Here is a 26,130-nt window from a genome sequence, read left to right as displayed (position 1 = left end):
ACCTTTCTTTGCCTCTTGGATAGTGTAGGGGATGCCAGCCCAGTTCCTTCCCCAGAGCCCAGGATTCTTCCCCTAGGTTGTCATAGGTGGTGGCAGGGCATTTTGACACTCATGTATTCACTGTTCCTTGCAGAAGAGACAGCCTTAGCTTAGTACCTGCTCAGAATCTATAGCACCTATACAAGCAGCCCCAGTCTTATGTAGTTATTCTCATCACAGAAGGTCCCAGAGCCATGGCACAAGTTGTAGGCCTTCCCTAGAGCCTGGGGCTGAGTGGTCAGGCCTTCTGTACCCCCCGATGCTCAGGAAAAGGGCACAGTACAGTGGCACAGCACGGTCAGAGCCATGGCAGTCTGGAGGAGCCTCTAGACCTGCCTAGGTAGGGTCACTTATTGCCCTGGCCCGCAGCTGTGTGATCCACACCCTTTCAGGCCAATGCCTCCTCCCTGCCCACTTTACAGTGCCTTCCTGCCCCAAGGGAGAGCCACAACCGAGCCAGGCTTTATGTGAGCCTGCTACTCCACAAGCTCCTCTGGCACTGATAAAGGGCAAAGGAGACTTGGTTCCTACAGGACAGTCAGCAGGTGTGTCCAGCACTCCCAGGGGAGCGGGGGCCTTTGGGCACAGGCTGCTTGTCCTCAGAGCCTGGTTTCCTAAACTGGATCCTCGGAATCCTCATCTTGCTGGTGTCTACACACAGCCATTGGAGCAGCTGGAGGACAGCGCTTGTCAGACCTCAGGAAGATGATGGAAAGGTCATGTCAGGCTCTAGGATACAGTCCCATGGAATGTAGGGAAGAAGACAGTAGATGGGGTGCAGGAGAACAGAAAAACTTGAACTGTTATGGCTTGTGTCTAGATGTCTCCCCAAAGGCCCATGCACTCATAAAGTTTTTCCAGAGGTGGTTGAATCTAGAGTATGTGATTGATTTTGTAGTGCAATGCTGGGATTAAAGATGGGAGATTGCTGCATCAGTTCACTGACTGGATTGGCACCGTCCTAATCCGGGCAGACTGGATACAATGTAAGGGACAGGAAAAGGCCATTCTCTCTCTCTCTCTCTCTCTCTCTCTCTCTCTCTCTCTCTCTCTCTCTCTCTCTCTCTCTCTTTGCTTTTGCTGTCTTGTGCCTCCATGAATGGTAACCCCTCTGCCATGCCACACTGTCTTGGAGCCAATGGATTATGGACTGAAAACCTCTATAAAATATGAGCTAAATAAAGCTTTTACCCTTTAATTTTGGGTGTCAGTATTTTGTCTCAGCAGTGAGAAAAGTAACTAAGACAAACTCTAACATCAGAGTCACCACCAGTTGACCTGAAGATGGGTGGAGGTAAAAGGTGAGAAGATATTTTTTCAATGGCCAGGAGGAGGGGTCCACTTCACAGGCAAAGTGCAGCACTCCAAGAGCCACTATGCTCACATCAGAGGACACAGGGCTGGAGGGCCTCTTGTACCTCTCCATCTTGTCTGAAGCTCCCCTCCCTATGCCACACTGCCCCTGCCCAGTTCTTCCTCTGAGTGACAAGGCAAGAAGTCACTGCTGCTACTGAGGAGGGGACTTGGTCACCTCACATCAGCTGCTCCCATTAGACCACCCCACCCATGCACCACACCCAACCAACCCACACACAAACACACCCAACATACACGCACATACTGTCTCAGTTACTTTTTTCTGGTTGCTGGGACAAAATATCTAACACCCAAAATTAAGGAAGGAAAGGTTTATTTATTTAGTTCATAGTTAGTGGAAGCTTTAGCTGGCTCCAAGGCAGAGTGGCACATGGCAGAAGAAAGCAGTTCATGGTGGCAGCAAACAGCAAGAGCAAAAGTGAGGAGTAGCAGCACCAACGGCAACAGAGAGCAAGTCTGTTTCCCCTATGTTGCATTCAGGCTGTCTGCCTCAGACTGGGTGTACTCACACTCATAATCCCAGAAGTATTTACACTCATAATCCCAGCACTGGATCATGAATCAATCACAAATTCCAGAAGCTGCCCCATAACTGCAGTAGGCTTTGGGGGTACAACTAGACACAAACCATAACACACACCTATACAACCAACACACACAACACACAAACTCAGCACTCACACCCACATTTAAGACATCAACATACAACACACTCAAAACTCATGTAGTCCAAACCTCAACAAGCACAGAAGACTCAAATGCACACACAACCAACCAACACACCCAATATCCACTTCCACTTAACAAACACAAATATGCTTAACACCTCCACACACCTAAAAAACATATAACCAACACTTAAGCACACATTCCCAACACATACACCAGACACCCATACAATCACAACCAACAAACACTACATATCCATGGACACACATTCAACACACCTAACACCCAACACAATAAACATGCACACCTAACACTTATGCACAAATACCTAAAACCAATGTGCAAACCCCACATCCATGTATACCCATGTCTCAATGCTCTACTGCCTACATCCACACCCTGAACCCCATGTGGGGTGCATGGACTGCTGCACCAGCATGCGTGGACTGCTGCACAGGTGTGTCAGGCAAGCCTGGGCTGAGGTCTGGCCTCTCCCACCTATTTCTTCCTTTGCACGCTTCCTGGGCTTCCGCTCAGTGGGAGGCCAGGCAGCTGCCAGGTGAATATGTTTGTTTTTCTGGGGGCCTGGAGAGGTTGGAAGGAAAACATCCTGGCCGGGTAGTGCATGAAGGGAAGCAGCAGCATTGAGTGCAAACCTCTGGCCTGGGTTCCAGCCTCTGCCTTTTGGGGCGTCAGTCATAGCTGCACCCCCATCTAGTTGGGTGAAGGGAAGTCCTGCAAGTGTCCTGGATTCACTAGGGGCCTCAGTGTTTGTGTGTGCATACACACGTGTTGGGTGTGTGGCCCCAGGTGTGGAGTGACAGGCTACAACAGTTGTGTCACCAGATCCTCTGGACAGGGAGCTGTTAGGCACCAGGGTCAGGAGCCAGGCAGCTAGGGACCCCAGGAAGGGGGGCCATGGCTCGGCTGGAATGTATGTTCCTACTACTCGGCTTTCTTTGCCTGACCTGGCCTATGTTGGCTCCAGTTCCATCAGTGGTGTAGCAGCTAGTGCTGGGTGGTAAAGCCAGGTCTGGCCAGTGGGGTGACTGAGCTGGGATCTGGAGGAGTGTGGGGATTCCCAAGGACCCAGGATGTGAGATCCACATGGATTTTTTTCTTTTTTTAAAATGTATTTAGTACAGGGTCTACAGGGTCTCATTACACAGATCAGACTTGTAGTGATCCTCCTGTTTTCAGTCTTCCAAATGCTGGGATTAGAGGCATGTGCCACCTTACCCAATCTCAGTCTCCACCATCTCAGCATGCCCCTGGGGTTGGGGCTGGCACAGCATGCCAGAGGATCTAACCCCGGTCCCTGTGTCTGCCTAAGCAGGTGCTTTAATCCACTGAGCTATCTGGTTGGCCCCATGTGGCTCTTTAGGCTCCAGAAAATTCTCTGGCACCTAAAAGGAAGGGAAACCTGTTCTCTCACCCTAGGGGAGGGAAGGTGGGGCTGCCAGAAAGACCCTCAGGAAATCCTTTCCATATCCTTGGAGTCAAAGGTGGAACCTGACTCCCACCCTGTCTGCAGATGGGATGAGCTGGGCAGATGTTTCATATTCACCTGCTCCTGGGGACATTGCTCTTGGAAAGATGAAGCTGTGTCCCCCCAAGGGACTTCAGGCCCTGGGGCTCCTCAGAGCACATTCCAGACTGGCTGGCCTGGACTGGAAGGAAGGTGGGCCATCTTAGACTGTAAGGGAGGGCAGGGCCAAGACAGATTGGGTCACCTTCCTAGGACCTCTTTCCCTTCCTTCCAAAAAAGGACACCTTGGGCTGGGTGCTGGCCACTGTGGAACTCTGGGCCCTGGAGCCAAGCCTGGGCTGGGTGCTCCCAGCAGTACCATATCTAAGCTGCAGACAAGCTGTGGCCCTTCTCACACTGCCTAGTGGGCCCTAGCCACTTGAGTTGTGTCCATGGACTCCCAGCCCTGGAATGGGAATTGAGGCCAGCCGGCACTGGTGCTTCTGACAAAAAGTCCAGAAAGCTCAGTGAAGGGCTTGGACCTCCCAACTTGCCCAAGGCAACTTAAGGCAAAGTTGAAGGTGCCCTGAAAAGCCATGATGGATGGATCCTAGACACCTAAAGCCCAGAGTCAATGTACAGGAGTAGCAGGGATCTCAGAGGCCCGGGTGTGGGGAATCCTCCAATGGGAACCAGGTGACCAGGTGAGCCTAAGGAGCCCTGGCTGTGGATGGTGTCTCTCCAGCCCTCCTGAGGAAGGTAAGGAGACCAGGGCCACCCTGGTACTGCCTCTGTCTCCCTGTTGGTGGCTCTGAGTTCTTTGGTAAGGGTTGGTGGGAAGTAGACGCTAAGGGCTACACAGCTGCATCTAAGGGCTATTCTGCCCCGAAAGAATCCATAGTCCAGTTCCCAGCCCACTCTCACACCTCTTGCAGTCATGGAGGGCAGCCTGGTTGTCTGGCAAGCCAAGTCTCAATAACTGGAGACAGGAAATACCACCCTGGAGCTGCGGGGGGCTTTCTGAAGTTTTCTAGACCTTGCTCACCTACTTCTCGAGTTCTCATGCACTCTTTGCCCTTGGTTTCTTCAGCATTTGTGGCGGCAGTGGTCAGACCTGGCTCTAGTTTTTTTCATGGAGACGCTGAGGGAGGAAGGTCTTACTGAACAGAGCATCCCAGAAGTTTGGGTTTGCAACTGGCAGGCTCTGGGGCCAAGGTGACACTTGGCTGCCCATTGTCTACTGGGCCAATAGAGTGGATAGCCCACTGTCCTCCAGCGATGTCACTCTGTTCCTGTCATGGCTACCTTGGGCTCTTGGCACTAAAGCTCAGTTCTCCCTCTTGGCCTCCTAGGTATCATTTAGAGCTCAGTGAGGGGCAGTGCCCTGGCAAAACTGGCTGGGTGGCTGGGCACAAGTGAGGTCCTGGACCCTCAGTGCCAAAGGCAGCACTCCCTGGTGCCTCAGCGCCCACAGTGCTCCATTATTCCAGTGGTGGGAGAACCGGCAGGAAAGCCTGTCTGTGGAGCACTCAGCCCTCTGCCCTGCTCCCCGCCCCCTGGGCAGTGTCCCCATCTCCAGGTTCCAGAGGGAAGGGCTGAGTAGGATCAGCAGGGCAGGGATAAGAGGCTTTATCAGGCTTTCAGGGAGGTGGGGTGGGGGCCCCCGAGCCATTTGGGGAAACGGAAGTTCAGAGAGGCCAGCGGCGTGGTCCGTGTCGCCTAGGCCGCCCAAGGTGCGCAAACCTTGCTCTTCCACCTCTAGATGCCGCGGGCAGCTGCCCGCGGCAGCCCGGATACAGGCACCAGCACCGGTACTGGCACCGGCAGTGCGCAAAGGGTTGGATAGGATGTAGGTCCCACTCGGGTCAGAGGCGTGCTAAGCGGTGGGATTCCATGGTGTCCGGTTGGGGATCGGGCTCCATCCAGAGATGGTGAAGAAGCCTCTTGCTGGAGCTGAGCCGGTGACAGAAGCCTTGGTCCAGGGAACGGGATGAAACAAACCGGCCCAGGCGATGGGGAGGGCAGTTTAGGTGCGAGGCGGCAGGGTCCGCACTGGGTCCGCGCTGGGTCACTGGCAGAGCGAGGCTGAACAGGGGGCGTCCCTAGGTCTGGAGCAGGACCGGCCGCGGTGCGCACCGTCGGGAGCAGAGACCAGGGTTCTGGCGGGGTCCGGGCGGGGCGGGCGGGGGCGGCGCCAAGCGGCGATGACGCGCGGGGGACGTGCGGCGCGAGCTGGGAGAGCACTTAAAGTCGCCCCCGGCGCAGCGCCTGGCTTTCGCGGCAGGCAGGGCTCGCAGAGGCAGTGGCGGCAGGTAGGCGCGTCCCGGATGCTCGGTGTGTGTGTGTCGGGGCAGGGACCCCGAGTCGCACCCCGGCTTCTTGCTCTTACTCTTTTGTTCTTCGGGATTCGGGGCGATCCGGCTCAGGCAAGCCCTCCCAGCCCCGTGCCCCCCACCAAGGGGTACCAGCTACCCAGCCTTCCCAGGGCAACCATCCGTCGGGCGGCCCTCGGGTCCTGGGTTCCCGCCAGGAGGTGGCCGCGCCAAGTGGCGGAGTTTTTCCTGAGTATATATAGCTCGGTCCCGGGCCAAGGCGCCAGGGCGCTAGGGCTATACTTGGTGGGTCTCCCTGAGGGAGAGGGGCACACGTGCGCTCTGGGCCAGGGCTCTTAGAGCGAGGGGGTTATCTCTTGGCGCTTTCTTCTCCTAATTCACCATCTCACACCTACCTTAAGTCCACAGCCAAGAATCCAAATCTGGGGCACAGAACTAGAGGACCCCTTCTAGAAACTAGAAACGAGGCACTCCCAGCCTTGCTTGGGCTGCTCCCCAGCCTGAGGGAAAACCAACAGGGCTTTCAATTTCCTTGTCTGAAAGTGAGTGGGTGAGGCGCCTACCTGGATGCTGGGCAATCCAGGCAACGGAGGTCAGAGGGAAGGAAACCGTTAGCTCTGGGCTTCTTAGTTGACTGGCTCCAAATAAGCGGGGTGGAGGTCCAGTGTTCTTCTGTCCTAAAAGCACTGGGCTGCTTGTCCAGGCCCCTAGGCTGACAGAATCACTCTGTGATAACATGAATCAGGCTCACTGTATGGTCTGAGGGACAACAAAAGGCAAGTGGCCTTTCCAAGCAACCAAACCTGGGGCTGGTCTCACAGAGTGGTGTTTCCAGGGGTCCCGCGCCTGAGAGTTGGCTGTGTCTGGTGGATGCTGGGTCTGCCCGTGCTGATGGCGGGCAGTTCCAGTAGTGTGGACTCCCTCTGGGTGGGCAGTGACTAGTGCTCTACCAGTAGGAGATGGGGTGGGTGGGGTCTCTGCACCCAGAAGGTCCAAGGGGGCACTGTCTGGCCAGATGTAGAGCCTTATTGCCCAGGGCTGTGGTATGGTCAGGGCCTGGAGTGGCCACCAAGGTGGACTCGCTCCGTATGACCTTGAGCAGGGCCGATTACCCAGAAGGCTATGGCCCTCATACCAGGTGCATGGGCACTAAGCTGTAGGGACAGCCAGGAGAGGGCTCTGGTGACCTTAGAGCTTCCAGCAAAGCTTGCAGATGGAGGCGCTCATGGGTGGGACCCTTCACAGATGTGGTCCTGGGGATGGAAAGGGCCAGTAAGGAACCCCAGGGGAGGGTGGTGCAGAGCGACAGGAGGTGCCATCGAACCAGGTCCTGGGCCACAAGGCATTGGGCTCTGGAGCAGAGGCTGTGGAGTAGACAGTGCCTGAGCTCCTCCAGTGTCAACAAAGTTAGCACATCACTGGGCCCTGCATCCACCTGTAAAATGGGAGGTGCAGGGTTCGGGAGCCCTCACAGGCCCACCTCCTGCCCGGGTGCGAGTCCAGGAGTTTGCGGTTGGTGAGCCGGTGTTCTTGAGCGCCAGCGAAGGCAGAAGAGGTCTGCCCACCACGTGAAGGGCGTCCAGAGGCTGGCTGACCCCAAGCACGACGGCCGGTACGGTAGCGTTGGTAGGGCGCCTACTCCAGGCAATACGGCGCGGCTCCTCCCTCAGAGCGGTCGTCACGTCCCCCACGTCCCACGGCTGCCCGGGGAGGGCGGAGCATCCTCTCACCCCCGCCCTACCGCCTCAGTCTAGTACGACCGCCTACCCAGCCCTGTCGGCCAGACCCTCTTGCATCCCGGCCGCGCCGCGCAGGGGCGGGGCCTCATTTCCCGCTTCCCGGCGGCCTCCTCCCCATCTACCTTGTAGCACTCTTGGGACAACGATGTGGGGAGCTCCCCGACGTTTGGCCTCCCCTGAAGGTGGGAGGTCTCGCGGCCTCTAAGGGGAGTCTGTGTAGGGCCCAGCCGGCCTCGGCGGCTGGAAGGGGTAGCTGTAGACTGAGCCAGGCCACAGACCCTAGCCTTGCTGGGAAGGGCTTTGGATAGCAAGGTGGAGCGTCCGCAGGGCTACTCACTGCGTGGTGGGTAGGGCTTAAGTCTCAAATGAAACAAACTCAGGCACCACTCGGCAACATCCCTGGGAGCCTCAGCCCCTCAGCCTAGACTCAGCTGCAGCATCCCCCCACGGGCCCCAGATGATGTAAACACACACACATGCACACATGCACGCACATGGCTGTCTGCACTGGGGCCCAGAGGACCAAAAGTGCAAAAATGTCCCAGCACCGCCCCCCCTTCCCTCCTGCACAGGCATATTGCTAGTGACCTCTTTGCACAATATGAACCCCAGAGGAGGAAGGAAGGGAAGCTCTGAAGCAGGCCTGCCCTCCCGTGTGCCCTCCTGCCTCTGCCACGCTGAGAAACTGCAACAGGATTGTCTTCTTGTCCCTCAGTGGTCTGGAAAGTGACTGGAAGAATTTAATTGTCTCCATGTTTGCCACTTGCCTAGGCCACAAAGGCCAGCACCTGCGAAAACCACCCAACAGGCTTGGGATGCTTCAGGGTCCTACTGTCCTCCTGTGATTTATGGTGCAGGCCCAGTAGTAGCTAGGGAGGGGAGAGTTTCTGGTGTGGCAGAGGACTCCTGTACACGGCCCCTGCTGGGACATCTCCCAGGAGGGCCATTGCAAGGGTCTTCATGCACTCTGCCATCGGCTGTCCCTTCTTCAGCTTCAGCTGCTGGGGTGTGTAGGACCTTCAAAGGACCTTTAAGGGCCAACCCTTAAAACAGATCAGAGCCTCTGCTGACCCAGAGGCACCCCCCAGCCCCAGATCAGCTTTCTTTAACCAGGAGGCCAGGTTATTTCTGGGCTAGTTCACATGCTTCCCTGGGAGAGTAAATGTCACTGAAAGGCCAACCTTTTGCTGTGGGCATGTGGGTGTGCTGTGAGGGGTAGCCAGCGGTGGGTGCCTTCTCCCCAGGTCCAGGCCAGGCAGCTCATGGTTTTCCTGACATCAGCAAGAACCGCTGCTTGGGTCATCCTGGGAAGATGAGGTGGATTCATTCACCTCCCTTCCCCAAACCACGCTGGATTCATGAGACCATTTCCCTCGAGGAAATCCCAGCCCCTTACTATGCACAGCCTGCTGTGTGGATTCCTCTGCTTCAGGCCATGTTGGCAGACAGCCAGCTTAGAACCAGCCCTGTTGGCAAATGGAAACCTTGCTGAGAAACACCCTCTGCAGGGAAGCTGGCACCCACTATGACTGCCTCAGTTGGGAGCTTCCTGTCCAGGAGCCACATCTCCTTGGCATGGGTAGTTCTCCCTGTGTGAGCCTCACATGGCAGCCAGTTTCCCGTGCTCCCAGAACATGCTGTGCCCTCTTGCGCTGAGTACTAGGCAATTCTGCCCCACCCTTCAAGATCCCAGATGTCCCACCTCCTTGCTTTCTTTCCATCCTCTGCCTCTATGGACCCTGAAGCCTCCAGGGAGGGCCCAGTTCTTGGGGGCAGTGGACATGGAAAGGGACCTTAAAAGGTTGGGGGGGGCTGGGGAGATGGCTCAGTGGGATAAGCACTTCCCTGGCAAGCGCAAAGACCCGAGTTCAATCCCTGGCTCCGCAAAAAAAAAAAAAAAAAAGTTTCAGGGACTTGTGATTCCCTTTCAGGCACTAGGCATGGCTGGTATAGTAGGAAATTCAGGCCTTAGATGCCTCACCTGTGTTTGCCGGGTGCAGAGTTGGGCTATTCCTATAGCTGGTTTGGGACACACATCACTTTTGGGCCTTGAGTATCTACTTGATTTATTTTACTTATCTATTTTTATGTATTTAGGACAGGGTCTACAGGGTCTCACTACACAGATCTTCCTGTGATCTCCCAAGTGCTGGGATGTGCCCACCATGCCCAGTCTCAAGTCACCCTCTCTGTACACCCTGGGGGCGGGGCAGGCACGGCATGTCAGGGATCAAACCCTAGTCCCTGAGTCTGCCTAAGCAGGTGCTTTAATCTGCTGAGCTATCTGGCCGGCCCTTGATTTATTTTAAAAAGTACACACAACAAAATCTTTAAGTCCACAACCAAACCGAGCAGAGGCCCCTGGGGACAGTCATCTTCCCACTGTCCTTCTGACCATCCTTCAAATCCTGGGTCTGGGGGTCACACCCTTCCGTTTCACAGGAAGTGTGAACTGTGAATGTGTGTTCCTAAAATGACATACTTTCTGTTTTTTTCAAAGTTTCCTTGCTGTCTATAATCTTAGGGCTGTTCCCCTGTTTCCCTAATACCAGGGATTAAACCCATGGCCTCCCATGCAAGGCAAGTATTCTACCAACCAAGCTGCCCTTTTAATTGTATTTACTTGGTGGGGTGTTTTTTTTTTTTTTTTGGTGGCGGGGTAAGGTCTTGCTGTGTAGCCCAGGTTGGCCTTGAACTTTCAGATCCTTCTGCCTCAGCCTCCTGAGTCCTGGGATTACAGGTGTATGCTGCCACCCCCAGCTGGTTCCTTTTGTTTTGAGACAAGTTCAGGCTAAATTGTCCAGGCTGGGCTCATTGCGATCTTCCTACCTCAGCCTTCTGAGTGCTGGGATCATAGGTTGGATCTTTTCAACTTAGTGCTAAAATGGAGAAGAGTATCCTATGCTTGTTGCCTGCCACTTGGTGTCTCATGATTATCCCACTAGCCTTTCTGTCCTATCTCAGGCTTGGATAATCCCAGCCAGACTGAGGTAGGGTGCTATCTCTGAAGGCTTGTGTGTCCCTCTGATTTTGTTTGTTTTTATGGTACCAGGGATTGAACTCAGGACCTTGTACTTTCCAGGCAAGCACTTATTCTAGTGTGTCCCTCTGAAGGAACAGGTCTTTATGAGGCTAGGTCTCCACCTCAGGGCTCAGTATCTAGCTACACATAGAGGCTCTGTGACTGAGCCATTTCTGCTATTCTGGGGGCTCTTGGGCTTCAGCTGCACTGGCTAACTTTATACACCAGGACTGTTGTCTCTCCCCAGTGAGTTGGCTGGACACACACCACCACAAGTGGGAAGAAGCCAAGCGGACTGGACCGAAAGCCCTAGGTGTCAGACACCACCCTCATCCCAGCTGTCTCTGGTGAGGTGGGGGAACCTCTGGGATTGGGGGACTTTTGATGGGAGTGGGGCAGGGAGAGAGAAGTCTGGCCCCAACCTCAGATGAGCTAAGCTCCTGGATTTACAAAAAGGGAAGTCAGCCCTGGCTGTGTGGCATTTGGGTCAGCTTCCTGTGTTGCCAGCCTGGGTCAGGAAGAACAGATTCTAGTGGGTTGGCCGGAAGCTGCCTCACCCACTTGCCTTGCTTGCTGAATCCCTGGTCCCAGACCTTCCTCGAACCCATTGGGCCCTCAGCTTTTCTCCAGAGCCTAAGGATAGCTCTGGCTGCTGCCAGGTTCCACCCACGGAAAGTGGGACAAGTGGCAGCCCCTACCTTACCTGCTCCCTGGCTTCTGTACCCCAGTCTACCCCTGCCCTAGACCCACAGTCAGCTCAGAGCCAAGTTTCCCTGGGGCAGGAGAGCAAGGGCAAGGCTGGCCATGTGTGCATCTGTGCGGAGCTGGGCAGAGGTCCAGAGGACACCGCCACCTAGTGTGGCTGCCGTCAGCAATCAGCACATACAGCCCACTGACTGCCCTGCAGGCTTGGCTCTTCCCAGGAGGTGATGTTAATCCTGGCTAAGCCCCAAAACTACTGCCTTTCAGAGCCAGCTGTGTGGGAGCAGGAGGCTGAGGGTGGGGTATAAATGAAGGAGCCCCCCAAGCAGCTGGTAGAGCTGGCCAGCGGTAAAGGGCTGTGGGGCAGTCCATCAGGCTGCCCATGGCTGAGGTCTGGTGACTGACCAAGTACCAGTCCTAGGCTGCTGGTATGCCTGGCCTATCTCTGTTCCTCCCATCCCCTGCAGGGCTGTGGCTACATGATCACCCTGGCACTTGAGCCAGCCCTACTTCCTTTTTTTCCCTCTTAGGTGAGAAAGAACCAGCCCTCTTGGCCATGGGAGGTGCTGTGGTAGATGAGGGCCCCACAGGTGTCAAGGCTCCAGATGGAGGCTGGGGCTGGGCCGTGCTCTTTGGCTGCTTTGTCATCACCGGCTTCTCCTACGCCTTCCCCAAGGCTGTCAGCGTCTTCTTCAAGGAGCTCATTCGGGAGTTTGGGATTGGCTACAGTGACACAGCCTGGATCTCCTCCATCCTGCTGGCCATGCTCTATGGCACAGGTGGGGGCTTTCACATAGTGGGACCCTGGATTTGGGGCTTCAGACTGGCTGATCTAGGAGCTCAAATGGATGGAGGCTCATCTCAGGTTCCAGAGGCCTAGAGGGAAGCCCTGGAAGCAGGATCCTGCTGGGGAGCAGTGTGTTCCCCACAGGCCTTGGTGACACATGCCTTGGCTCCTGGCCAAACAAGTGGGCAGTATTTATAGACATCCCAGAGGACAAGACTCCCATGAGCTGTTCCTTAAATGATGGCAAATCCTTGAAGACCAGCACCAGGGTACTCTCAGATGAGCCCTGTGGTGAGGCTATGCCTCTAGTGTCCACGTGCAGCCTGAGCTCTGGGACCCTGGTCTCTGGAGCTCCTGGAACACTTGCTGTGTGCTGGTGTCTGGGAGAGAGTGACTGTTGGCAGGCAGTGGGGCTGGGGCTGATAGCCTTGGGCTCCTGGTGGGCTTGCGGAGAGCAAAGCCTGGCTGGAGGCCTTGGCCAGCTCACCCCAGTGACTGCCTCCCTGCAGGCCCGCTCTGTAGTGTGTGTGTGAACCGCTTTGGCTGCCGGCCCGTCATGCTTGTGGGTGGCCTCTTCGCATCCCTGGGCATGGTGGCTGCATCCTTCTGCACAAGCATTATTCAGCTCTACCTCACGGCAGGAGTCATTACTGGTGAGTGGGGCTGGCTGATGACCACTGGCTGTTGGCAGTGGGGGTGGGGTGGGGTGGACTGAGCACCAGGCTTTCAAATAGGATGTCTTGGGCACGTCCTCTCTTCCCATTGGGAACAATTCAGGGGCATGGTGGGCACAAGCAGAGGTGGCTGGGGCTCCATTTACTCCCTGCTCCTTGGTGGGTTCCCTCAGACCCACAAGGAACAATATTCAGGACAGAGCTGCAGCCTGTCCTTGGGGAGGCTCCGGTGGGGCTCCCGGGTATGCAGTCTCACACCACCCCCTCCCCACAGGCTTGGGTCTGGCTCTTAACTTCCAGCCCTCCCTCATCATGCTCAACCGATACTTCAGTAAGCGGCGTCCCATTGCTAATGGGCTGGCAGCAGCAGGCAGCCCGGTGTTCCTGTGTGCACTGTCCCCGCTGGGGCAGGTGTTGCAGGATCACTATGGGTGGCGGGGTGGCTTCCTCATCCTGGGCGGCCTCCTGCTCAACTGCTGTGTGTGTGCTGTGCTCATGAGGCCACTGGTGGCTCCCAAGACGGGTGGGGGGCCCAGGCCCCAGCAGTCATCCAAGCGGCTGCTGGACCTGAGTGTCTTCCGGGACCGCGGCTTCGTCATCTACGCTGTTGCTGCCTCCATCATGGTGTTGGGACTCTTCGTGCCACCTGTGTTTGTGGTGAGCTATGCCAAGGACCTGGGTGTACCCGACACAAATGCTGCTTTCCTGCTCACCATCCTGGGCTTCATTGACATCTTTGCCCGACCAACTGCTGGTTTTATCACGGGGCTCAAGAAGGTTCGGCCCTACTCTGTGTACCTCTTCAGCTTTGCCATGTTCTTCAATGGCTTCACTGACCTGACGGGCTCCACAGCCAGCAACTACGGGGGACTAGTAGTCTTCTGCATCTTCTTTGGCATCTCCTATGGCATGGTGGGTGCCCTGCAGTTTGAAGTGCTAATGGCCATTGTGGGTACCAACAAGTTCTCCAGCGCTATCGGCCTAGTGCTGCTGTTGGAGGCCATAGCTGTGCTCATTGGACCCCCGTCAGGCGGTAAGTGCTGTTGGGGAGTTGGGGACACTCCTGGGGACCCAGAACTGGGTCCACAAGTGTCAGGAGTGAGCAGGTAGCTAGGCCCAACTGAGTTTACCGTTTCCCATTGGAGGGCAGCCTCGCCAGGCTCTGGCCTCTGGGAAGTCACTGTGCCCACTCTGTAGCCCCCATGTGAGCCTCCTGCAGCCTCTGATTCCTCCTTTACTCCAGCAAGGTCCTGGGATGGGGGAAGAGTACCCTAAGCCTTCCATGTCTCAGGGTCCTTGATTATGGAGTACAGGGCTGACAGAGCCCTGTAGGGCCCCAGGAGACCACAGGAAGGCTCTGGGCAAGGGGAGCTCTGCCCCATGACTCTGCAAACATTCAACACTACTTGTTTTCAGCTTCTCAGCCTTTGCTTGGGGAAGGGAGAGGAAGTGGGGAGGGCAGAAGGATGCCTCTGTGGGTGGTGCCTGAGTCAGCAAGGTGCCCGTTCTGCAGTGGTCTGCCTCACTTCCCAGACATACTAGCTAGGCACCGCGGGAGACACCTGTGCTTCCTGTAGGCACAGCTGGTGACCCAGGTCCTCTTACAGGCAAGCTGCTGGACGCGACACATGTTTACAAGTATGTGTTCATCCTGGCGGGTGCTGAGGTGCTCACCTCCTCCCTCGTGCTGCTGCTGGGCAACTTCTGCATCAGAAGCAGACCTGAGGTATCGAAGCCCGAGGCTGCAGCCTCCGCCTTGGAGGAAGAGAAACTCCATAAGCCCCCTGTGGATGTGCAAGTGGACTCTCGGGAGGTGGAGCACTTCCTGAAGGCAGAGCCTGAGAAAAACGGGGAGGTGGTTCATACTCCAGAAACCAGTGTATGAGCAACCTGGCTGGGGCCAGCAGGATACAGGGAAAAGGTACAGAGACTGGCAATATGTATTTATTTTACAAACAGGACTAGCTCAGGCGAGACTGTCAGCTCTGTGCTGGGGTGCTGGCTGCCTGGTCACTGGGTTACCACCTGACCTGTTTGGTGTCATTCCAAAGCATATCTGCGGTGAAGCCAGGCCCCACAGTTACAAGCTGTCTGCACCAGGGACCCAGCCTGCAGACCCCAAGCAGCCTGTGCCCCACTATGGTCAAGGACCTAGAAACCAAGTGGTGAAACAACACCACTTTAATTATAGGCCAGGACTGCTGGCAGGGCCCTTCCTAGGGCCTGACCCCACCATCCTGCCCTCTCCTGCAGAGTCCATCCCCCCTTGCCCACCCGGGGAGGGAAGGTATGAGAGTAACCTGCGTGGGTTAAGCCATGGAGGGACTTGCTGATATAGTTCCGTGCTGTGTCTGTTTATCCCAAGTCTCAGTTCCATCAGGAAACATAGTTATTCATACAAGTGGTCCTGTCTTTGTTTGCTTTCCCAGAGCTGTGTGTGCTGGAGTGTCTCCTGACGGCCCTCCTAGCCCAGCCGTGGCTGGAGTGGGTAGGATTGTTTGTCAGGGAGTATTCACAGGACATGGAGAAAAGGGCCAGCAGGGGAGGCACTGTGTGCAAGAGGGGTGCCCAGTGGGCGGCTGAAGGCTCCAGGAAGTGGTTTTGCACCTCCTGACTGGTCTCTAGACTGTGGGAGCCAGAGTGCTGAATGCACTGACCTGAGATACAATGTACATGCTCTGTTTACTTCATGTGGGCTTAAAAGATACATCTTCCTGCCTTCCATTTATTCACCTCTCGGGGCAGTTTGCTCTGTGTGGTCAGTGTCCGCTGATCTTTGCTCCCCGTTCTCCATCCAGCCTGCACTCGGAGTTCTGGCTGGCTCTAGGTACCTCACACCCACCTGCCCTTGTGGCCAGCAGTGGCCTGCATGGCTGGCGGCCTGATCAGAGGGTGCTGGGGTGCCTCAGTAGGTGGTACGTCGTGGGCGCTGGGGACGACAGCGGGCACCCTGGCGGGCCATGTGCAACTGGAGAGATGCCACATCCCTGCTCCTCTGCAATAAAAAGGAGGCGAGAGCTCACATCTTGGTCCACCTACTCTGCCCCGTTGGGCCATGATCCCATCCAGCTCTTTAAAGAAGTCGGGCAACTGTGTAGCCCAGGCACCTACCTATAGCCTATTGCTTAGATGATGCCTCCCCTCTGGGCTCTGCTAGGGGTTACGCTGATAAGCAGCGCTGATACCTGAAGGGGTCACTGCCCAACACTGGTGTACAAAAGTACACACATCCTAAGTGGGTCTGCTCTGTGTACGGACTCACTATATAGTGTGGGAACAGTAGAAGCCTTAGGCCGCAGGATGTGGTGGGCCCCAACATGGAAATCGGCTACTTCCAGAAATAGGAAGGAAAGGGACAAGGCTGTGTAATAGTGGCATTTCAACAGGAGTGTCAGGCCTCAGTGAATACCTGACTAGCTCCTCCCCATTCTTTGCTACCTCTGTTGGTCAGGGCCCTTGGGACCCCCAGATCTACTTCCAGATCTGTCTGGCCCTACTGACCATGGCAGTTATGCTGGTGTGGCCGCCAGCATGGAGCATATTCCTGGAATAGCCCAAGAACGTGACCTGATCGGTTGGCTATCCTTCACCTGGCTAACAGCCCACCTCACACACAGGAGCAGGATTCCCCCCTCTCCTGGTCCTGTGCTATGCTTGTACCCAGAACACATGGCTGGTCAACATGGAATAGGCAGGAAATGGTGATTCCCCAAGGCAGGCTTTAGGGCCACAAGCAATTCTGAGATGGTAAAGATATTGGGCCTGCTCCTGGGAAGCTGGCTATGGTTTCACAGGGAGGGTCCCACCTTGAAAGGAGAGGCAGCATGGCCCTGAAGGCTCTCAGACTTGTGTGGCATGGTGAGGTCACCACTTGGTTGTAGCACCCTGGGCTCCCCAGATCCACAGGAGGCCACTGGGAGCTCAGGGCAAGACTGGGGTGCCAGGGCATGGGCATGGCCAGGACAGGACTGCCCTATATTCAGGTGCCAAAGTCCATACTCTTTGTAACGGTCCAACCCTATGACGTGTCCCAGAGAGGCATGTCTATCCAGACCCCTCCCAAATAGGCCTATGAGGGTCCAGATATGCCTCCCCAAGCCAGAATGGAAAGACAGGAATCCTGGGCTGCTGTCCCTATCCTGTGCTTGGGGCTGGGGGGGATGGTACAGCTATCCTTGTCCTCATATCTGACTGCCTGCTGCTACAGATAACCAAAAGTAAGGTGGTCTGGCCAGTGCTAGGCATCTGCACAGAACACCTGGGATCAGCTGGATGGAACCCAGAAAAGGTCCTGGGAGGAGTCCTGAATGGAGCTCCCAGGAAGCAGTGCCCAGACCTACAGGACTGCCTTGACCATGTCCAACAGGAGGTGACCTAGCAGCCTCAGGTGCAAGAGGCCAGCTCTAGCTCAGCTCCAGCAAGGGGACCCTTTGTAGGGTTGGCACCTGACAGCAAGGAACTTTCCTGCAGGAAATGAGAATACAGTGGGCCGAGGAAGGTGCTGACATGGGCAGAGCTGGCGAGGGCATGGCATTCTACCACCAGCACGAGAGACTGATAGATCCTTGCCAGCTTCTCCAGTGAGACAGATAGGAAACCAATGTGGGATATCCAGGGATAGGATGGATAAAAGAGCTCTAAAAAAAAGCTGGGCTGGCTTGGGTGCCTAATAATGCCCAGAGGGGCAGGCAGGCAGTGTGTGTAGGGAGATGCTGCAGAGTTCTCTCTAGCATGTGCACCACATGCAGGGCTGATCTGTTCTTAACTCTAACAACCTCCAAGTGAGCCTGGACCATGACTGCTGCACTCAAGGGCTGATGAGTGTCCCAGAGAGAGGGCAGACCCAGGCAGCAGGTACAGACCTGGCTGCAGAAACCTATTGCTCTCTGCTTGCTCCTGTGAGGAGCCAAGGTGAGCAGGTTGCTAAGCTTTGCCAAAAGGTGACATGAGCCAAGTAAGGGGGCAGTTGCCCTCCTTGGCAGGTGGACAGGTCAGGTTGCTTGATTCCTGCCACCTGCTTTCTAGGAAATCTAGGGCACCAGCGCTACTCAGGAGGATACACAGCCTGGGGCCTATGTTCTTAGGATGCTTAAGCAAGGGGTGAGTTCTCACAAACATACACAACACACTTAGGCCGACCTCACCTATGTAGACCAGAGCCTAAGTGGGGCGCATCCTGGTGCCTGCTCCAACCAGCTACCAAACACCCACAGGCTGAGCAAGGATAAGAACAAAGTATTCAGCCAGCTGTGGAAAATGCTTGCCTGTAAATCTCAGCACTCTGGAAGGTTGAGGAATAAGGGTCACAAGAGCTTACGTTGATGGGCCAGGGAGATAGCTTAGCATATGGGCCTTCCCGGCAAGCGCAAAATCCTGAGTTCAGTCCCCAGTACCGAGAAAAAAAAAGTTCCAAGTCCAGCTAGGATAATTTAGCAATATATTGTCTCAAAATAAAAGACAGCTGGGGATGTACCTCACTACAAAGGTCCTCGGCTCAATCCCCAGTAGCACAAAAGACAAAAAGGCCAGGAGAAAAACAGGTCAATTTACACATAATTAATCCAAACCCACTGAAAATTCTCAGCTGATGAAATAAAGACCACACAAAAGGGGCAGGGAAGAAACGTAGAAGTCATTATGAATTTATTATTTACACAATTGTTAAAGTACACAAATACAGTGGTAGTACAAACGCACAGCTCAGAGACTGGTCACCAAGACACAGGTTGATACACACATTCTAACTATGTTTCCTGTAAGTGTGATGAGGATTAAATATTGGGCAAGAACGTCACAGCCACACACTCAAGGGCTCAGGTGGGTCTGCTCCCAGAGCAGCCAGCAGCTCCAGGCTGCATGTGGTGCAGTATCTAGAGGCTGCCTGACACCACCCTCTGGCACTGCTGGGGACCATGGTTATTTACAAAGGGCTTGTGTGTAGGGCTGCTTCCACCCCCACCAGTTCACCAAGAGGGAAGGCCCAACACTGATGATGGAAGGGGCTCAAAACCATGGACACCTCAACCTTGTTTGACCCACCTGAGCTCCTAATGTACACAGACACACAGCCCTCCTGCTCAAGGCCCTACACCCCCAAATGTGTGCAGAGTAGCCAGCTCAGGATTCAGGAGCATCCACAGGCTCAGACAGACAGATGGCTGGGAGAGCACATGGCCACACCCTGGGATGCTCCCAGAGGTATGCACCCTGGGACTGCATACCAACAGTGGCCCCAGGGCCCAAGCTTTGTGCCAGGGAGTGAGGGGTGTCTCCAAGTTAGGAGGGGGAAGCCACAGTGGCACCATTAGCCCCTCCAAGAGCACCCTGACCCCAGCAGAATGCTCTCCACACTGACAGGCAGAAACGGAGGCAAGCCTACGAACACACACTGCATCACGTCTCCAAGGGTTGCTCAAGCCTGCTGCCGTCTCCCTCAAGCAGTCACAGGCAGGGAAGAGCATCTGAGGATCCTAACTGCCAGTGGCAGAGAAGCATGGCCCTCCTGGCAGGTCATCTTGCAGAAGCTGCCTCTCCTGGGCAGTCACAGTGTCCCCTATTGACATCCAGCTGAAGGTCACAAAGTGTGTGGCACCACATCTTTCTGGAGGTGAAGGTTCTAGATTTAGGCAGGCATTCATCTGCCTCTTGGCACCTCTGCGTGGACTCCCTTCAGCCGGTAGCCTTTCTGGGCAAACTTGGCACCTAGGGGGACTATTTGCTCCCAGGCTTTTAGCAGGCAAAGACAGACCAAGTGCCAATCTGTATGGCAGTATTTACAGTCTGTTCAGAGACTTCCCAAATTCAAAGGCATAAAGGCAACAAACACTACCAAAATACCATATACAACCCCCTACACAACCCCTATGTCTCTGAGTCAGAAATCAGAAACACACACACAACTTTAATCCAGACTACCCACTGTCCTATGGCCTCTAAAGGCCCCTGTGCCCGATTCTTCAGAATCCCTCATTTCCTCCTCACCTCCTCTGGGCAGAAAGGCACAACGTTCTACGCAACACACTGGCCACACTTGCTCTGCAGTAGCCACACTTTCTAGTGCGCTGACAACAGCAGGTATTTCAGCTTATAGAAAGGAAGGGTGAGCAAGGCCAGAACTGGGCTGAGAGGCCTGTGACACGCAGACACACACGCACACACAGCGTCTGATGAGACGTTCCCTCTCCAGAGTGGACAACACAACACAGAAAACAGAAACAGAATGCACACACCACCTTGATGTCGTGTGCCCCTCTGACTCCACAGACATGGCAAGCCAGTGTCTGTCTCAGGAGTCTTTAAAGTCAACATCCTTTTTAAGACCGCAAAAACAGACAAGAGAAAAATAATAAAAAGACAGATCTACACAGATTTAAGCCAGTAATTTTTAGCAAAATGATACAAAACTGTCTTAACCAAGTAGAAGACTGGTAGTCGCAGTGGGATCGCAGGGAGCGCAGGTCGGCCACCACTGGAGGGGTGGAGAGGCTCGTGGCAGGGAGTTGGGGTCTGCAATGTCTCCCGCACTCTGCTCATCTTCCCAGCCCTGTGGTAACTGAGCTTCTGTGGGGGCCGCAGTGCCAGCCCCTGGCGGTGGGTGGCAGTTCTCGGAGCCCGTCCATTTAGTCTGTATTTGGATTCCCCACGAGCATCGCTGGGTGAGTGGCCTGGAGAGCTCCCGGTGTGAACATTTCGAGTCTAGACCAGGGGGCGTGTCACTAGTAAAGCCATTGGTAACAGAGTAGATCAGCCATGCATTGTCTGCCCTTCACAGCAAAAAGGAGAGTTCTCATCGGTGCACGACAGACTGAAGACCACTGGAAGCCACCCGACCGGGAATCTGTCAGAGCCAAAGCACAGGAGAAGGTCAGCATGAGGTCAGAGAAATAGCCATCCAGGTACCAGGGACAAATACCAATCATGGAGCCTGAAAAGGAAAGGATGCATTGCCGCCTGGTTCCCACCTAGACACCTGCACCAGTGGCTGCACGATGGGACCTCTGCAGCCTGGACACTGCTGAGCAGAACAAGTGACAGCAAGAAGGGGAAGGAAGAAGAGGCATGCAAGCGAGGAGAGAGCAGAGTCGATCCTGAGGATTCACTGGGGCAGACATGTGATTCCAGCGTTCCTTCCTGGAAAGTAACTAGATGATTTGAAAACAGGAATCCCTCTGCAGGGAAGACACCAAAGCAGTCCTTGCCTACACACTTCCAAGAGTGTGCACAGCAGGTCTCTGGGGGGCATGAAACCCCTCAGAAGTTCAAGCCCCTGCTGGAAGGTGCCACTAAGTGGCTGACAAGAAGGGAGCTCAGGGTGGATACCCAGCCATGCACCGGCGCGGGGAGCAGGTGGCCGTGGCTGGATAGGTAAATACAGACAACAGCTGCAGGGACGAGATGACAAGGCTGGGACCAAGTTTGGAAAGAAACACAAAATGAGGACAGAGATAAATGCGAGAGGAAGAAAGGTGACTAAGTAAGCCAGGATGGGGAGAGACCACCAGGTATCTAAACAAAGCAAGAGCTCAAGAGCCCCAACACCAAGCGTGGCGCCACTCAGCTGAGCACAACAGACACAAGTCCCAGGACAGCCCAGGACAGGGCAGCCGGGGTGGGGGTGGGGGTAGCTGGCTAGTACCCAGGGCAGAGGACAGTGCCAACACACTGAATGCAGTGACAGGGGGGCCAGAGGCCAAGGGCACAGCAGGACTACCCCTAGGGTCGCTCCATCCAGAGATTAAGGATGGTTTTCCCACTCAGATGGGATGCTGACTGCTGCTGCTCTGGAGCTCACATGAGAAGAACAAAGCAGAAGAAGCCTCACTATGCCTCCAGCACCTAGCATGCAAGCCCAGCCCGCCTGCGAGCCCTGTGGTGGATGGAGTGGTCTGCGAGCCCCACCATGAGCACACTCACCCAGTGCTGCCTTCCGACGGAGACGAGCAGCTACTTGCCGTGGTGTTCGAAAGGAATGCTATTCTGAGGTGGGGAAAAGACAGCGGTTGGTAAGCGCCCCGCTGGCCAGACCAGCACACGAGGCCCCGGCCCCATGACACCCATGTCAGGCCTGCATCCAGATGTGTTTCCTTTCCTCTGCCAGGTCCACAGACATTGATAGGTGCTACCTCAGGGACCCCTGGGGAATGGCTGGTCTCTCCACACAGCTCCCCTGCCTTACATAACTGGCCTCTGGGAGCAGCTACTGCTCCTCCAGAATCCACAAGGGCACAGGTCAGACCCTGGAGTAGGTAGAGGGAATGGTACCTCCCCAGACACACAGACAGATCACACTTAGTCATGGTGCATCAGACTGCTGATCTCTTTTTTGCAAAGGGAGCAACCTAAATGAGCCATCAAAAGGAGTAACTGGACAGAGAAGTCCACTCTCACGAAGAGAAAAAAAATCCAAGAAATGACTTACAGACTGGGACATATGGAGACTGTGGTTCCCCCACAGGGCTGGCCTAATGTAAGGTGCCCTTCAGAAGGGACAGGGCCAAGGAGGGAACATCTAGCCTGTAAAGCCCAGGAGAAGACAAGGCCCTGCACCACCAAGAAGGCCACTCAGCGACCTCTGTGACACTGTGGGGCCATTGCACGTGGGCAGGGGAATGGGGAAAAGGGAGCCCCATGAAGCCTCTGTGCTGACTTGCTACAGCTTCACAGATGCACCAGCTCCTAGAAGGCCGAGGACAAAGAACAGCAGCTGAGGAGGAAGCTCAGCTGTCAGTGTGGCTGCCGGGATCCTGTGTCTACACACGCAGCACCCAACTCTCTCTAGAAGGACAATGTGAGAGTGGAAGCCACAGAACTGTAGGCGCTGGAGCAACCCCCACCCCCACCCCACAGCCTTCTAGCTTCCAAGCTGGCAGAGGACATGGGACAGTGGGTCTGGACAGTGTTGATGGAGGAAGAACTCTTGTCCTAGATGAGCACACTGGAGGAGCAGGTGATGCCCTGAGAGGAAGACCCCTCTGGAGCCCAGTGAAACTCAAGGTGGTAGCCAAAGAGGAACCAATACTGAAGAAGTCAGCGCACAGGGACAGCTTGATGCTGAACAGTCTAGAAACCCAGGGTAGCCTGAGGAAAAGTTGAGGTGCTTCCTGGAACATACACACTCTGCGCCTCTCCGAGTTCATGCCCACGTTACAATTCTTTAGTGCAAATGGTATAAGCCAGCAGACAGTCTAACCCCAAGAATGCCACACAGAAGGATGGATGGAAGGGCATTTTCTCCCTGCTACTTTGAGGCCTAGAGGGCTACACAGCAGAAAAGGGTCTGCTTCACTGCCATCACTCCAGGACTTTTCAACTCCCTCATTTCTATGATCACACTGCAGGCCAGGCCAGTCACATGTAGATCTCACCCAGGATCTGCATGTGTGTGCTAACGGGTCCATTCATAACTATGGTCAGGCCCTGTCTTGCCCACATTTCAGACAACCCTCTGGTTAGATGTTACGGCGGGCTGGGGACATAGCCCAGGGTGATGGCCTGGCTTCAATGGGGAACGACACACATAGACACCTTTTCACACTCCCTGCATTTCTGCTCTTACTGGAAAATACTATACAATAAAAGTAGCCCATTCCTGGTACAATATCTAGCTAATCAGAAATGTTCAGGATGCTACTCATTAAAGATCACCTTCTTAATAGCCCTGCTGCTCGCCACACTGGGACCCCTCCTCGTTAGCCGGACAGACAGTACAGCATGACAAAGAACTGGGGCTGCTGCGAGGGCATTTCTACCCTAGCTTCTGCTCACTCACTGAGTCCTTAGGGACCGAGGCATCCCTTGAAATGTTTGTTGGTACACGAACAGCTCCTGAGAACTTGTCCTTAACATGTTCACCCCACCCCTTCAAGCAGAGAACTCTCAAATTTATGTGAGAAAAAGAAACTGGTACGTATGTAAAAATGCTCTAGTTTGTTCAGACGCATATTAGCAAACAGACAATATCAACAATAAAAGCAGAGCCAGGCATGATGGCACCTACCTAGAATCCCAGCACTTGGGGGCTGAGAGAGGGAGATTGTTGTGAGTTCGAGACCAGCCTGGGCTACAAAGTGAGCTCAAGGTCAGCCTGAACTGCATAGCAGACCCTGTCAAAACCCCACACAAAACAAACAAACAAAAAAAAAAAAACAATACAAGCAGAGTGAGAAGAGAGGATGCAGAGAAAAGAGTTGCAGAGAAGAAGCTCCTGCCCTGTGTTCTAGTGCTGTAGGCCTGGTTCCCTGAACATTCGCCTCATCAGAGACAAGGCCAAATGTAGACAAGCAGCTTGTGGCCCACAGGAGCCCTTCCTGTGGGGCTGCCCCCTCTCTAGGCACTTCGCTCCTGGGACCAAAAATGAGGAAAGAAGCCAAAGTCATTGCTCCCACAAAGTGCAAACAGGCTTGTGTGGCGTCTGGTCTGCAGGGTGATAGCTGGAAATCAAGCAACTAAAGAGAAGGGTTCCCACAGTACACTGCTACTGTCACAGTAAGGCTGGGACGCAGGTCCTCAGCAGCTCAGTTGTCTCAAAGCTCCAACCAGGAAGCAGCACACAAATAGGAATGCAACTTCCCCCACCCCATGTCAGAAATCCTCAAAAACGGAAAAAGGAAGAGGAAAGGAAGGCATCAGCCCCTTCACAAGTCTTACCCCACTCTCAACTGATGAACCTGTATGTAAGAGCAGTCCACACAGGGTAAAGGACAGGTCTGGGGCCCATACCTGCCAACAACCTGTCCTTTCCCAGCCTGGCTGGCCCTGGCCTGCATACCTGTGAGGTGGACATGCGAGAGGTATCTTGTCGGCCCGTGAGATCAGATGAGGAGACATTGACTGGTGCCCCGCGGTGTAGCCGCATGCTCACTTTCCGCTCTCGTTCCATGCCAGAGACAGGCCGAGGGGAGGTGTTAGCTGGAGGGAAGAAAGAACATGGATTCCGAGAAACCCTGGCTGCTCCCAAAGGCAGATCAGGCCATCGGGCAGTTCCCCCACCCAGTGCCCACCTCACTGGACTCCCCTTTCCGGTGGCAGCACCAGCACCTTTCACCAGCTAGATCAGGAGCTGGTGGTAGGAGTGTACCCTAAGGCCCTGACATCCAGGGTATGGGGGACATAGGAATGAAGACTTAAAGGTGTATGGCAGACACATACTATGAGCAGAAAATTTTACATAAGCAATTACAAACACTCATACCAGCTTTCAAAAACTCAAATCTTTAACAGATCAGGTCCTGGTAAAGGGATGCTTTTAAAGGTGCCCTGGGGGCCAGGGAGATGGCTCAGTGGAATAAGCATTTCCCTGGCAAGCGCAAGGGCCTGAGTTCAGCCCTGGGTTTGTCCCTTTGCAGAGGAATGCTGTTTTCTGACTTGCTGTGCTGTGGCAGACTGCTTTACAGAGCAGTTCTGTCCCAAGTCACACCTCAAGGCGCTGGGGGGGGGTTTGCGGGGGGAGGGAAGGTGGCCAGAACCCACTAATCTCAAGATAAGAACTGATTAAAGTGGGGACACAAGTTACATAAACCACCAAGTGTACCTGCCCAGTCTCCATGAGACCACACACTAGGAGATGCACTCACCCGTATGTGAGGTAGGGGTTAGGGGCGTGGGGGGGGCTACTTCTTGGGTCCCCCGCAGGCGGCCAGAAGCTGTGGAAGGAAGGCCGCGGGTAGCTGGATTCCGAGAGTGTCTTAATCGTTCCTCTCGGTCCCGGCGTTCCCGTTCGGCATCATCGGCAGCCCGGCTGGCACCCTGAGGAAGGGAAGGAGGTAAGGACATAACAAAACAGAATCCAGTCTTGGTACGAAGCAGCCCGAAGCCCCTGGCCTTCCCCAGCACCTTGAGGTGTGACTTGGGACAAGACTGCCCTATAAAGTAGTCTGCAGCAGCACAGCAAGTCAGAAAACAACATTCCTCTGCACAGCGACAATGAATGGCACAATCCGCAGGAATGGCCAGGGTACCTCTTCTAACTCCTTACACACTGCAGGAACTCCCACTCCACTGCCACAATGATAGCACTGGTGCTCTCTCTGCTAACATGCTGACATGTATGAGAATGTGAGCCAGGTCAGAGACAGGAGTGTGGGCTCTTTGGCCCATGCCCACTGTCATGACACAGTGATACCAAGCACACCACAGACACACAGGTGGACAGTGGGGCTGGCAGTCAGGTTTGCACTAGACCTACCTGACACATGCCACATTTGATCTTAAGCAGCCAGTTAACAGAGTCACACAAGCATTAGGTTTTGTTCTCATCACCAATGCTACCGACAGGAACCTGCAATGCTCTGTGGCTGCCTCTCGGTACACCTATTTCCCTGT

General features: G+C 54.8%; 2 protein-coding genes across 6 annotated transcripts in view; one reads left to right on the top strand and one right to left on the bottom strand.

The window, feature by feature from the left end:
• The first annotated feature begins 5,771 nt into the window (after positions 1–5,771).
• On the top strand, positions 5,772–15,538 carry Slc16a3 (solute carrier family 16 member 3). Of its 3 annotated transcripts, none has more exons than XM_004639459.2 (6): positions 5,772–5,865; positions 10,895–10,994; positions 11,880–12,128; positions 12,646–12,789; positions 13,085–13,843; positions 14,418–15,538. In XM_004639459.2, the coding sequence occupies exons 3-6, from the start codon at positions 11,906–11,908 to the stop codon at positions 14,693–14,695; spliced, it is 1,404 nt and encodes a 467-aa protein (XP_004639516.1). In that variant the 5' UTR covers positions 5,772–5,865; positions 10,895–10,994; positions 11,880–11,905; the 3' UTR covers positions 14,696–15,538. The 3 variants fall into 3 exon arrangements, with proteins under 3 accessions (XP_004639516.1, XP_023555060.1, XP_023555059.1); XM_023699292.1 differs by having other exon boundaries at positions 10,895–10,999; XM_023699291.1 differs by having other exon boundaries at positions 5,831–5,865; positions 10,876–10,994.
• The window catches only part of Csnk1d (casein kinase 1 delta), a 29,974-nt gene continuing 18,820 nt past the window's right edge, over positions 14,977–26,130 (bottom strand). Inside the window, exons 7-10 of one of the 3 annotated variants that reach the window (XM_004639458.2) lie at positions 25,383–25,554; positions 24,578–24,717; positions 21,724–21,786; positions 18,431–20,647 (exon numbers count right to left, since the gene is read on the bottom strand). In XM_004639458.2, the coding sequence (XP_004639515.1) occupies positions 21,754–21,786; positions 24,578–24,717; positions 25,383–25,554 (345 nt within the window). In that variant the 3' untranslated portion in view covers positions 18,431–20,647; positions 21,724–21,753. Of the gene's footprint in view, positions 15,806–18,430; positions 20,648–21,723; positions 21,787–24,577; positions 24,718–25,382; positions 25,555–26,130 lie in introns of those variants that run through there. The other 2 variants (XM_023699293.1, XM_004639457.3) reach the window with 2 other exon arrangements.

This window comes from Octodon degus, unplaced genomic scaffold, assembly GCF_000260255.1.
Source record: "Octodon degus isolate 3935 unplaced genomic scaffold, OctDeg1.0 scaffold00112, whole genome shotgun sequence".
NCBI lineage: Eukaryota > Metazoa > Chordata > Mammalia > Rodentia > Octodontidae > Octodon > Octodon degus.
This window is presented reverse-complemented; position numbering and strand designations above follow the sequence as displayed.

Bases quoted from the DNA above. Each gene is read 5' to 3' on its own strand.
- Slc16a3 (XM_004639459.2), top strand. From the start codon at position 11,906: ATGGGAGGTGCTGTGGTAGATGAGGGCCCCACAGGTGTCAAGGCTCCA. The intron at 12,129-12,645 runs GTGGGGGCTTTC...GCCTCCCTGCAG, and splicing joins GGCCATGCTCTATGGCACAG to GCCCGCTCTGTAGTGTGTGT. The intron at 12,790-13,084 runs GTGAGTGGGGCT...CCCTCCCCACAG, and splicing joins CACGGCAGGAGTCATTACTG to GCTTGGGTCTGGCTCTTAAC.